Source organism: Telmatherina bonti (assembly GCF_933228915.1).
Source record: "Telmatherina bonti genome assembly, chromosome: 13".
Classification (NCBI taxonomy): domain Eukaryota; kingdom Metazoa; phylum Chordata; class Actinopteri; order Atheriniformes; family Telmatherinidae; genus Telmatherina; species Telmatherina bonti.
Window position 1 is genome coordinate 31,055,575 of NC_136611.1, and position 14,442 is coordinate 31,070,016.

Here is a 14,442-nt window from a genome sequence, read left to right on the forward strand (position 1 = left end):
TGAGGTAGAGTAGAAAATGTTTCTCACCCTGTTATTATTACTAATCTTCTTGTTTAAGCTTCATTTTGCACGTGACCACCTAAATTTCAGTTTTCCCATATTTTATCTTAATCCAAAAGAGAGCACTTTACCTGATTCTTTTATGTATTTCAAAAGCTAAACATGTGATTTTCTTTTCCTCAGGCCCCAAAGATGAACTGGGACCAATTCCATGATGTGATATAAATGAAGACTCGTCTGTGGTTTTCTTTTCTTTCTTCCTTCTTGTCATCTCTTTGAACGCAGTGAAAACAGGCCACTTGAAGAGCCCCACACAGCTTGCAGAGTCTGACACAGAAATATTAAATTATTCTCAGAAGTTTGCGCTGCACATGTGTTCGGGGTAAAAATTATCATCATGTTAGAGGAGGCTACACTGACCATCTGGATCTTGTCAGGCCTGTTGGCCGTCACGACTGTCTTCTTTAATGTCTACATCTTTTTGACGAGTCTGTGGAGCAAGAAGGAGAAAAAACAGAGGAGTCCCAGTGATACGATCATCATGGCTCTGTCGGTGGCTGATGTGACTCACCAGCTGGGGAGTTACTTCTGGATGACAATGGACGGGGTGGATAGTAAGTGCCTTGTTGCTAAGTTGTTCTACACCGTTTTGCTGCTGCTTATTTACAGCTTCAAGTTCACCATTATGTGGGACAGCAGCTTTCTCACTTTCTACTACAGCGTTAAGCTGGTCAGCACTCCCAACCGTTGCTACACACACATCCAGGCCATCATCCTCAGGCATGTGACCTTAGGGGTTGTTCTCGTCCCCCTGTGTGGCCTGGCTACCTGCATGCCCATGCTCGTTGCATTTCGCCCTGACAACGTCACATATGAGCACATGGACTGTGGGGTTTTACTACCAACCAGCAGGTCTGGCAAGATTTACGACGTTCTTTATCTGATCCTCTCTGACGTACTGCCGGGGTTCATCATGCTGAAGTGCTGCATCTCCATCTCTGTCCACCTGGCCATCCATCTCCGCCAAATGAAAACCAGCACCAATGGCGCTCACCTCCCAAAGCTCGGCACTCAGATGAGAGTGATCCAGATGGCTCTGTCTCTAGCGGCCAACTTCCTCGTCTTCCTCATAGTTGATCTGTACGTCAACTATCAGATCGTGGTGAACCATGACAAGTCTTTGGGGGTCACATTCTTTGTTACATCGATCTACACAACTGTCACTGCCCTGGTGCTCATCTATGGGAAGAAGACTCTTTGGAAAGCTCTGATACACGACTTTAATGTCTGTGTGGATGAATTTCCATGTTTGTCTTGTCTGAAGGTGCCGGAACATCAGGACACACCTGGTCCTGCGCAAGATGTTAAAAACTAAAAGGTCAAATCACGTCGAGCTACAAGCCTTTTGTTTTTTAAGCATCACCTAGTCGTTGTCAACTATTTAAAAGAAATGTTGGAAACACTTTATAATAATGGTACAAATCACATACCTAAGTAATGTGGAAGTCATGATTTTGATGTCATGATTATTTATCATGAATTCCTGTTGCTCATCATGAACTAATGATGATCTCAATGTTGATTCATGTGATTACTTGACCCCTAATTGATCATTAATTAATGAACCTCAGCAGATGGCTGCTCTCCCTGAGCCGGGTTCTGCCGGAGGTTTCCTTCCTGTTAAAGGGCAGTTTTTTCCTTCCCACTGTCACCGTGTGCAGCTCAGGATGGGGGATTGGATCCAAGTCATGACTCAATGCAATCAGTTGGTTTCCATGATAGGATCTGTATGAATTGGCTCAAAATGATGTGTTATATTGATTTGTGTATGTAAAGTACCCTGTGACAACATTGTTGTGAAGTGGCGCTATACAAATAAAGTTGAATATTGAGTTTGTTACTTCATCAATATGTCAGCAATTGTGCCAGTTTAGATACAAATATATCATTTAATTCAATGCTACTTTTTTCATTTATTTTTATTTAAAGCAACACACTTAAAATGTTCACTTAGGTGAACATGGATGTAAAAGCGTTTGAAGGGATAATGAGGGTTTTAAAATCACTGTATTAATGCAGTACATTTAACAAAGATATAACACTGGTATGTATGGAAAGGCTTTATATAAAATACATAGCTGCTTTAGAAACAACAAAACAGAAAATAAATAAGTAAATAAACCAACAATCAACCTTTATTGATAGTCATCCAAAGTGCTTTTACATCCATGTTCACACAAATGAACTTCTTTGAGTGTGTCTGCCATAAATACAAATGAAAAGAAAATCAGTAGCAGTGAATTAAATGATACGTTTCTATTTAAACTGGCAAATATGTCAACATATTGATGAATTAACAGTAAACTATTGTTCATTAATTGATGATTAATTAAGGATCAAGTAAACACATGAATCAACTTTGAGATCATAGTTTATGATGAGCGACAGAATTTCATGATAAAGTCTTCATTAATAAATACATTAGTTCATCACGAGTTACATTTTACCTGAGTATATGATCTGTATCATTACTGTAAAGTGTTACCGAAATGTTGATTTACTTTTTATCCCTTAGTGCGAGCGCTTTCAGCAAAATCCAACATCCTGCTGTGTCATCAGTAAGATGCTTTAGCTGTGTTAGAGCATGAAAAGTAGAGCTGTTTAAGTGATACATACAGCGCACAGGTAACCAACATGCCATGCAAATCACAACCTTATCAGACTACACCTGATAAACATCAATATTTCAGCAGAACAAATAATAGTCAGCTCTGCAAAACATATCTCCAAGCATGGTTGCATTGACATGATGCAAGTCTGCGCCCATCTAAAATGTTAAAAAATGCATGTGACTGTGGTGAGAGTACAGAGCATATTAATAAAACAAGACTGTACACACAAGCTGAATTTTTATTTCATGACGGAGGTTTTAAGAGTGTTCTCTCAGCCAGGTTTCTGATGGTAGCAGCAGCACATGGGGACCTCAGTGGCTTGCTTGTTAGTGGAAGGATGCCAGGCCAGGCACCCACCTGCACCTTTGGAGTGGGAAAACAACACTTCCTAAGGAAAAGTAGCCATCTCCTCTGTCTATATGTAAAAAGGGGGGGTGTTGCTGTGAAGCTGGATGTTCCTTAAATGTGCACTCAAGCCCAACAAACTTGCCCAGAATAAACAGAGATTTGAAGAAAAAAAAAAAAAAAAAAAAGAAATGCAGCAGACTTCTTTGTGACGCTACATTAGTTCACACCCTCTGGCACCACCTAGTGAGGTTCAAAGCAGAGACACAATAGTGCAGCTAATCCCTGCAGAGGCTTTGGATCCCTCCAGCAGATAAGTGGACAAAGCAAAAAAAGGGCATATTTTTCTTTGATGCAGGGGAACTAAGACATGCGAAGGCTTGGACTTCCATCACTGCCATCCTCCTACAGCTGCTGGAGGTTCAACGTGACACTTCATAGTAAATACTTCAATATGACTTCACACTGCAACATGGCAGCGGTAAACTCTTACAATATTCTGTAAGTTTACTTTTTTTTTGTTTTAGTCATGACAAATACAAATTTGATTAAAACAAATCCATCTAATTAGTTAAAAAAAAAAAAAGTACTTGTTTTCATGCATCGCTAATGATAGATGATGAATACACAAGTATTTTTTTTAATTATAAAAACCTCAAAAATGATGGAAAAAAATAAAAGGCAATAAAATTTTGCAACTGTATTTTGCTGAATTGGTTGAAACTTTATTTAACAAACATATGTTCAAAGACATAGTTGCTTTGGCCATGACTTTTGGAAAATATAAACTTGTGTGTGTGTGTGTGTGTTTCACGTCATCTCAATACATTTTCAGCACATCCAATGCACTTGAGCCTCCAGATCGTTCTGAAAGCTTCTCCTTATTTATCCAATAGACACCATATAAAAATTTTAGTTTGCTCAGATCGATACTTTCTGAAAAAAGGTCAAATAAGACATCATGTGTCGGGGCGATTTTCCTGTGTCCCAAGTTTTTCCTCTATTTTAAAGTGTGAATAGCTCAAGAACAAACTGAAATCTGGTACAACAAACTCTCACAAAATATACAAAAAGATTTTTGTCACACACTATAGCTGCCAGGCATGCCAGCCCCTCAGTTGCTGCTGTTTGTTCTGGATCTGTTGACTTCTCTCATTGAATACTTTTTCAACAAAAAGCACCTTTAGGTAAAATATATCTAACAAACTCCACAAAAAATGATAACGATGCCAAGTAAGATCTAGCAAAGAGAGAGGGGATATTACGTCTCCAAGTTTTAAAGTTAAAGAGTTGAACTTATTTTGTGGAGCTTCAAAATTGAAATCTAACAGGTATAGCAAATGTTAATATGTGATTTGAAGCTCTGTCCACTGGCCAAACATGGCAGCAGCGTTAGCAGGACGGAATAAAATGAAAAGGAAGTTCAAAGAGAAAACGACTGTGCTGGAAATTGGGGAAGATGTAAAATCTAATAAAAAGGGGAGAACACAGTCCAGACATTGGCTGCAAGCGAAAAGTCACATGGCAAAAACCGTGCTTTCATCTTTTATTCTATAACAATGTAATTAATTAGTTTCTGCAAAAACCTCATTTGAGAAAGAGCTTTTCAGATGTAGAGAAAAAAAATTATGGTAGAATATCAGAATGAAGAAGAAGAACAATAAAATAGCTGAAGCAACTCGATCGAAGTATCTTGTTTGGAAGTATATCACTTGAGATTATGCACTTAGTAATTGTCCAATTACTGGAAAGTTATATATATGTTTTGGACATTCTTGTAGAAAAACCAAATATGTTTACATAGTTTTGGTTCAATTAAATAGAAACTGCTTGTGTTGGAGACAGGATAACAATACAACTCAAGGTTGACCACAGACGTGCCACTGGCAATGTAAGCAGGCTGTAAAGACACCAACTATGGAAATGAAAGGAACAATCCTGCAATGATTAATGTCCCATCAGTTCAATGAAAAGTTGTAAATATGTTACGTTACGGAGGATGTTTCTATGGAGATGTTCCCTGGCATCCAACAGGAGCTGGCAGTTACAACACTGCTCTCTCTGCATGACTGAACATCACTACAAATGTTCATTGCTCCCGAGACCTGCATGCATACTGATAGCCCGTACCTCACTATCTGACAGGAGGGAACAGGCCATTAACAATCCAGATTAGCAAGAGCAGAACCCACCATAAACATCTTATAAACCTCTCCCTGCAGATGGTCTGGACCGATAATAACCTCTCAGCTCATGCATCACTTTGAGCTACAGCGGCATCATTTACCTACATGTATCCCAATTGTATTTGAAAAGCATAAATCACAAGTTTTATGCCAGCTTGTTCGATGTGTTGAGCTTGAATGGATAATTTTTCATGCAGCATCCAAGTGACTGTGTGAGAGCAGCGTAGTGCAGAGTTCGACTGAGAGCACACAGTATCTGTGTCCTCTCTGCTGACAGGATTACAGTGAAGTAATGTAGATAATGCCTTTCTAAAATAAATATCAGGTCAATGTCATCAAAAAAAAAAGAAAAAGAAAAGGAAGGAAAAGAGGGAAAGTCTTTATTTTTGGTTCAGTCAACAGCTTGTTCATTTCAGAAAATATCCCGAGGCACTGAGACAATATTTCTGTAATGCTGGTTATGGAATCTGTAGTGCACATCAATCCCTTGTAAAACAACTAAAACCTAAAAATAAACCTCAAATACTCACATCAAATCAATGTGATCAGTCTGAAAACATCGTGCATGCATAGATTTAACAATATGAAGGCACATACATTTTGATCTCTTTAAAAAAAAAAGCAAAGTACAGTGCAAAGTAAAGCAGTCTGTTGAAAATGTACTAAAATGACTGCATTGAAACTAAACCATCTCTGTCCAGCCTGGTTGTGTAAATTTATCAAGAAATACTGCAGTCAATAGAAAGCATTGATCCAAAGTTAAAAGATGAAACGTCACTTTATAACAAAGCCGAGCTGAATTTAATAAACAATAAGCGCCAAGCTTACAGCACTGATGCTTCTGTTAAGATACCATTTAACATGTTAGAAGGCGCCGTTGTGTTCGCAGGGTAAGTATGCAATGAAACCCGAAGCAGGATAGCTTAGCTTAAAAATTAGAAACAGCAAGTTTGGCACTGTTAGATGACAACAGAATCAGCCAATCAGTGCTCAGATGCCACTGTTTACTAACGATTAACAGGAAGTAATGTGACTGACTCCTCCACGGCCACCTTGAACCATTTTTTTTAGCAGTACTGAGAGGTTCCCTGGCAGCCACACATAACCTTTGTACTGCAAAACAAAGAATGATCACAGTTTCACTAACTAGAAAAAAGGAAGACGACCTGTTTCCTCCACTTCTTAATGCAAAGTCCAGCTATGCTCTTGGCTTCAGCTACAGATTTACTTTACAAATACAAATTAGGAAGCTTGGTATCAATTATTTCATAATATGTACTGTAAACAAAAACTAAATAAAAAAAACAACAAAAAAACCCCCACAAAATAAAATGGTGTATTCCTCAAAATATGGAAGCAATTCCTTAAAGGAAAACTGCACTTCCACTGAACATCTGGGAAGCATCCGTTACAGCACCGAGTTCATAATAAACAACGAAACAAATGCAGAACCTGCACCACATTCAATAATGCCGTCCAGTGTTGCTGAAACTCCGTGGTTTAGGAAAATTACTTTGGTCATAATACAAGTACACACAATCGACAAACATGAAACCGACTCATTGCAAACTAACAGTGACATTCTGTACATTATATTCCCTGCTCTTAGTCAAGTTTTACATGAATCTAAGGCAGCTTCTTCCTGATCGTATGGAATGCTGTTAAACAGCCTGGGGGGAGGGGGGGGGGGGGGGGGGAGTGGAGTGGAGGTGATGGGGGTGGGGGGTGAGTCATCCAGTGTCTCTCCGTATCCACATCAAAAAATAAAACATGACTTTGCAGCATTGTTCATTCTTATTCCCTGCTATTTATTTTAAAAAACAACCTCATAGTGACTCATTTTGAAGGAAAGACTGTTTCATTACCTTAAAAAGCACAAAGAATCTCAGACTGTACCTAAAATTTACCCTGAAAAACAACACAAAGCAGAGAAAAAAAAAACAGACCCATCTCTGCAGAGCCACATCCTCTTATGACCCTGCATGTTTTCATCATTTAAACAACTAGAAACAACTCCATTACCTGTGAAACGTAAGCGCACATGACTGCCTGGAGTTGTGAGGAACCTGAATCAGACAGAAATGATTGTTGCAGAAATTCCTGCTTTCTGTACCCAACTGTGATGTTTCCACAATACCACAAATGAGACTGTGCTTTCATCGCAGTCAAATCAGGGAATTAGTGAAACTTCAAAGTCTGTGCGTAGGTGTAGCCATACTGGGGGGGGTGGGGGGGGGTTCTCTTCTCTCCTACGAGGGGAACATTGACTTTCGAGTTTTGGGAGGCGGCGGAGGAGGCTTGCTCTCAATTTTCACTGGTAACGGAGGAGTGAACTGCAGAGAAAGGGAGGGGAGAGCTCGTGTTACAGCTTTAAATAAAAATAAAAACAGAATATTTTAACGTTTACTTGTCATTAAATATGCATCAGGGAGGGGTTGTTATTTTCTCCCAGCACATTCACCTCTGAAGAGAACCCGGGGTTGTCAATCTCATGCGGGTGTTTCTTTGGAGGCATGGGTGGGGGAGTCCCTGGGGTGTCAATGGTATTGGCATCATTGTCACTGAGAAGTGATGAATAACCTGGGAAGGGTGGGGAGGGAGAAATAAAAGCTTTTCAGACCGCATGCATCTGTGTGACCTGATTAGGTCTACAGACTAGAATGTGCTTACAGAAAGACAGTCTGCAAGAAATTGCTCCTTTTTTGTGTGAAAGACACAGCTGTTAAGGAAAAACAAGATGCTGGCATGCGGTGTGGTGTTTGTCAGAAGCAGAGTACGTTGATACGTACTGGAACTGCGAGGTGTGTTTGGAGTGTGTGGAGAGGCAGGGAGTGGGCTGAGTGGGTTGGACAAGCTCGGCTGAGATGAAACGCCCTGGAAGAGGGAGAGGGTGACCCGCCGGTCTCCCAGCTGTAAACTTTTAGGTCTCTGTTGTTTCTCTGGCTGATTCTGGAATAAAGGGAAAAACTATGTTTATATAAATACATAAAACTTGCATGTGAAACAAAGCAGCAGAAAGGAACGGTTCCTAATTCACTCAGGAATACCGAAAAGCTTTATTCAAATTGACACGGTGTGATGTAAGTAACTTAGAAAGCTGCCTTTGCAGGAGAAAACACATCCTCTTTAAATGTTAAGGTATTATATATCTGAACAAAGTGAAATGAATAAATTCATTAAAGTAAAAAATAATGTTTTAGCAAATTTTAAAAATACGAGACATAAGCAGGACTATCATTTATGTAACAAAATGCTTAAAGTGAAGTAAAAGTGCAGAAAACAACTAGTGCTTCGATGTATTTAATTCCTGCATGATACCACATGTATGATGTATTTCATCATCGTGAAGGAATTTTCAACCACTTTCCATTTAGCCTTACTTCAGTTTAGTGAGTATTTTCTTAATAATTATTTCATTTAAAAAAATGGATGGATGATAAGAAATTGCCTTTGAATGTTGGAAAAACTAAGATAATAGTCTTTGGTAATAACAAAGATGATATACACATGCATACAGATAATGAGAGGATTAAATATGTAAAAAAATGAAATTCCTGGGGGTGATTTTGATGATAAAATTAGTTGGAAAGCCCACATCAGAAACATACAAAACAAAGTGGCAAAGAATATTTCAATCATAAATAAAATTAAGCTGTTTCTGGATTACCAGTCACTTGTTATTCACTGACATTACCTTACTTACAGTACTGTGTAGAGGTCTGGGGCTACAAATATAAAACCACACTTCACTCATTATTAATACTACAACAAAGGGCAGTTTGTGTTTTACATAAAGCTGGTTATTTGGATCATACAAATTCTTTGTTTTTACAGTCCAAGTCACTAAAACTCCAGGATCTGGTGAATTATCAAACAGCACAATTTATTTTTATGGCTAGCAGGAACTTATTACCACACCTTGTACAAAAACTTTTTAGTCAGAGAGATGGGGGGTGTAGATAGACTGTGAGGGAACATCATATTCAAAATGCCCTTGGTGAGATGCAACTGGAAAGGTTTTTGTGTGTCTGTCTGGGGGGTTAAACTGCTGGGAGAAAATCACAGGCAGTGTCCAAATGACCAAAAATCTAAGTCAATATACAAAGACATGATAATTGAGCAGTACTGAAGTAATATAGAATGAATGCTGCTATTGTTTTCTAATAATATTATTATTGGTATTATTACTGCATTGCTCCATCACTGATTATTGTATTCTTGTACATTATGACATAAAAAGGATTATTTCTATTATTATTTTTACTATACAGGTATTACTAATATACTGGTTTGCTACTGTTGTATTGCTATTGGGTTACTATTGTTATTGACATTGTATTGCTCATCACTGGGGTGGGATTACATATAAGTTTATGCTTCTACAGATTCCTTTTGAACGTTTTTCTATTTTTTTTTTTTCCTTGTTTTTGTTTTTTAGATTTCATTATGTTCAAATATACTTTCTAAACTAAACTAAAGTTCAGGTCTGGACTTTGACCTGCAGCACTGTGACTCTTTGTCTGGATGAAACTGAGGTGAACTTTATGTCAAAGCGTTTATAATAATGGACTTCCTGCAGGGTCCAGTTGCACAACCCGCTTTTATCCCAATGTTTGCTGTCGGACTGATGGCCTCACATTTAATTCTACAACACTCTGGTTTACAGAGGAGTTTATGGCTGACTCAGTGCAAAACAATACTTAATTATCAGCCTGAACAAGTTTTACAGCTGGTGCAAGACATTTATGAAATGATATATGTGTTTGTTGTCCTGTGCATTTTCACCACATATGTCTATATTGGTCTAATCTGTCTAAAAGACATTGTTCCAGTAGTGTTGTAGTCAGTTTCCAGTTGTAATCTGTGTTGCCATGTTCTTTTTAAAGTGGAACTATTATGTGCATTTCAGGCTAATTTATTTTTATTTCTGAGACCAGAAGGGCTGCGATTGATCGGGTTATTGTCACAAATCGCTTTATTTACTTCAGACTGACCCTCTCTGTAGGCTGTCAGATCAGCCTGTGGGAAAAACGAGTGGATTGAGACTCTTCCGCATTAAGCCCCGCCTCCCGCCACTGCACTACATCGGGAGCGGTGGAAAACAGCAACCCACAGCAACGAATGCAGCAGGATGTCTCTCTTTGGTAAACTCACCAGCCATAGTTGGAATAAACTGATGTATTTGTACATGCCCTTGTTAACCAGTAGAAGGTAACCAATCACCGAACCTTATCCCCCGGGACGTCACAAGGATTTCCAAGTAGAAAAAATTCTCTAAAACGACGCGTTTTTCATCGCCATGGAAACCGAACAGAAAGAGAGCTGGAACTTAAACTCAAACTCAAACATGCGTTTGGGTGATAAAAAAACAGTGCCGTTCACATGTCTGATGAGGATTCAACACTGTAACACTGTAGAAATATCAGAAAACTGGAAATGCCATAATAGGACCCCTTTAAAGCGAGAAGGCTTTCTCTGAATAAGCTGCATTCTGGTGAAGTTGAACATTTAACATGATAAATGAGGCCTGGGAAGTCTGAGATGTAACTTTGTTTGCTTTGTTTTCACAGCTTCCTTGAACAGCCTTCAAAGCTTTCCACTTGTAAATAATCTTTCTCATTAAAGGACTCTAAAAGTTTGGGAATGGCCTATAGGCATAAAAAAGATGGACGGAGCCTCTGTGACATCACCCATAGGTTCCTGAAGAGCTGAATTGAAGCTCGGTGGGCTGTTCCTACCATCAAAAACTTGGCAGGAACATCCGTAGTCTCTTCCAGAAAATACAAATATGGGCAAAGAGGTGGAGCCTAGAGGGGAGGCTGTGAGCATCATGGTGGATGATTGACATCTAGCAAACTCCAAACTGGCTGCAGCTAAGAGATAACAGGAGCAAACCAGCTAACAGAGGTAGGCAGGCTAAAGCTAAGTCACGTTGTTAAGCAGCTAAAAACCACGGTTGTTCTACGTTCTTCTTACTCGAAGAGGGATTTTGGGTACCTGTCAATCAAAAGGACACGTCCCTAAATATGCTGAATTTTGAGATTAAATTACTTTTAAATGGAGGAGTTGGAAAAAAATTCACTCCCCCCACAGTTGTCATGAAGGTAAACCTGACTTAATAAATCTAAAATGTTTTTAGAACCAAACTGTAAACATGTTTATTTCTGCCATGAAGTTGGTCTTTTTAACATGGGAGTCTATGGGGTTTCGCTCTGTTTTGGAGCCCCTAGTGGATGAAGTGGGAACTGCAGTTTTTGGCACTTCTCCATAGGCTTCACCTCTAACCTCCAGAAGTTGCCACTTGCCTCTAACCTTCCCAGATTAATGTTTGCTGATGTTTTACCTCTTTGGCATTGTGTTAATACATCTATGATACTCCAGACCAGTAAAACCATCTGCTTTTACAGACATGTTCACACTTGCTGGTGATCAGGTATCTATCATTGATGAGCAGCATCTGGTTGGTACTTACCCACCTAAAGACCAGGTGATGACCTGCAGATTTTTACCATGTCCTCCCAGATAAAACCTTTAAACTGAAATATTGTCTACTTTCTGAGCCACTTGACGATCTTAAAAAACTGTAAATGTTAGCACATAAGGCTTACTTCATCAGCATCTGACTGCGTCTCCAGAAGAACTTGAGATTTGCTCACGCTCCACTCCTTCCTGTTCTTTCGAGCGATCCTGTTGTCCTCCTCGGAGCGGGATAGAACAGAAGCCCTGTGATCGCTGGGACGGGCCAACAAGGAACTGTTTGTTAATGACCAGAGGCAGAGAGAGAGATGCAGAAAGATGCACAATCAGATGGAAATTTGTTTTTTTGTAATTACAGCTGAACTTCAAAACAAGAGGGGATGGAGAGGTAGCGGCAAGAGGACGCAGGGACTGACTCTGTGGATGCAGAGCCGCTGGAGAGGCCGGAGGAGCCATTGGAGAGGGTTGAGATAGTGGACATGCGACGCAGAGTGGAAGACAGGATGTAGGGCATCACCACCGAGCCCACACGACTTTTCTTCTTCTCAGTCAGAGAGCAGGGCTGGGACACACAGATGGCATTAAGCATCGTTGGGGAATCTTACAGGGAAGGAGTAGAACGACAAGCAAAGCACGGGAACGTAATTGCCTGGCTAAAGGAAGATTTATGGTCCTGCACTAATATAATGTACACTCTGCTTCGATTGAGAAGCATTTGATAGGAAGGCGAGAGGGCCAATAGCGAGAGTTGGCACCCTCTTACTTTAAAGTGAGTTTGCATTTGGCAACGCACCAAGGTTATGACGCCATAATGCTTCTCCACTTTTTCCCGAAGGTCTTGGAAGCAAGTGACTAGACGATTGTGCAAGGGCTTCAGCTGCTCCGTCGCTTTCTCCCCATGGATTCGAATTCCATCTGCCAAGAGAGGGATCTGGGAGGGGAATGGGGGGGGGGGAATGTAATTACAGAAATGTAAGCTGCTTGAGGTAAGCGTCAATGATGCTAGAAGGATTTACCTGCAGGGCGATAAGATGTTTAAGGTTTTCAATGCGTCCGTGATCACCTGGGTGCTCCTGAATGTAGGCGTCTGTAAAGAATGCCTGCAAAAGATGAAAATTTGATGACGAATTGACAGCATTTCATGCAAGCTCGCTTGAAATGTAGCTGGCAGCAACAGTGAATAGGTTTCCACAGCCTTTCAGAGAGTCCACAGTGGAAAACAAATTTGTAGTTAATACACAAGGCCGGCCAGACATTGTGCCAGTAATAAGGTTTACACAGAGACTTATTTATCCACGTTTCAAGCTGTGAGATTTTTCTTTTACTAGTGTAGCTTGGAAATGTTCTATCACTTTCGCTGCTGAAGCAGATTCAGTTAACACCTAAGACGAAACAGATCAATAATTTAATAAAACCATGCAGACTGCAAATACAAACATTAAAAAAAAAAAATTATGTGTTTTTAGCTGCAGCATAGATTGTGGTATTGTCTCCCGAAGCCTTATGAATACCAGAATGACCTACAATGTCAGACTCACTAAGTAAAAATAAATCATGTAAATACATGATGAAGCTAATCTAATTAGTTAATGAATAAATGAATAAAATAAAAGTTAATGAATAAAATTCACTTAATTTAAAGGTTTGATGTGATTTTGTGTTTCATTCACATTTTACTGGGAATAAGAGTTTTTAAAAGTGGAGCTATAAAGTGACCAAACTGATTCATGCTAATCAGAAGCATGTTTTATAGTAGTGACATAAAAGATTAAACAAAGCCCGAGCAGAGCGCTCTCAGCTCGTTCACACTGGGAGTGAAGTAAACTCTTTTCAGTAAAAATCAAGAGCAGGAGAGTTTTAACATCTCACTTCACTTAATGATTACAAGTTAAGGTTGGAAGCAGATAAAAAAAAGGAATAGCCGATATATATATATACATATGTATATATATACATATGTATATATATATATATATATATATATATATATATATATATATATACATATGTATATATATATATATATATATATATATATTTTTTCTTTTTTTTACCTTTAAGCTGGAAAATCCACTGCAAATAATTATCTCTTACTGGAAGATATTTTTACACCTCAAACGAAGCAACGGGGTTGTAAGTCTTTGTACTTCAAAGTGTCTCTTTTATGCACATTTCAGTCCAGTTTATTTAAATATGCAAGTCCGGAAGGGCAAAATATAATAAAGCATTTTCCACAAACCCCTTCATTAATTTTGTAATGATCCTCTCAGATCAGCCTCTGCCAGGAACCAGCCAACAGAGAAAACTCCGCCCTATGTCCTGCCTGCAGGCTGCGTCTGATTGGTCAACAGCTAGGAGTAGTTATACTGAGCAGTAGGGTTGCACAATTAATCATTAAAGAATTGCGATCTCGATTCATACTTTTATACGGTCTCATTTTCAAATGACGATGATTTAAAAAAAATTAAAAAGACCACAAATGCACCGCATTTCGAACTGGGACATCACCTGCATAAAAACAAGCGCTCCCTCTTTCTCCCTCAACAAATGACAATGGCGGATCCTTTTACCATGTGACGCAGATTCCGGCAGGTTGGAAAAAATTTGGCGACGTTCTCGCTAAATCTGGCGACTTTCAAAACGCCCTTGGCGACTTTTTTTGTTAATAGCGACCAGCGACAAATCTAGCGACTTTTACTGGAGTTATTGGAGACTTTTCTGGCTTACAGAGTGGGATGTAAACTAGCATCATTTCTGTTGTC

General features: G+C 39.3%; 1 protein-coding gene across 1 annotated transcript in view; it reads right to left on the reverse strand.

The window, feature by feature from the left end:
- Positions 1–6,978: 6,978 nt before the first annotated feature.
- dock5 (dedicator of cytokinesis 5) overlaps positions 6,979–14,442 on the reverse strand; it is a gene marked incomplete at its 5' end in the record, with an annotated part of 49,139 nt that continues 41,675 nt past the window's right edge. Inside the window, 7 exons of the mRNA XM_079250920.1 lie at positions 6,979–7,536; positions 7,665–7,783; positions 7,993–8,152; positions 11,812–11,956; positions 12,097–12,242; positions 12,474–12,611; positions 12,697–12,780. Coding sequence (XP_079107046.1) covers positions 7,453–7,536; positions 7,665–7,783; positions 7,993–8,152; positions 11,812–11,956; positions 12,097–12,242; positions 12,474–12,611; positions 12,697–12,780 — 876 coding nt within the window. The 3' untranslated portion in view covers positions 6,979–7,452. The remainder of the gene's footprint in view (positions 7,537–7,664; positions 7,784–7,992; positions 8,153–11,811; positions 11,957–12,096; positions 12,243–12,473; positions 12,612–12,696; positions 12,781–14,442) is intronic.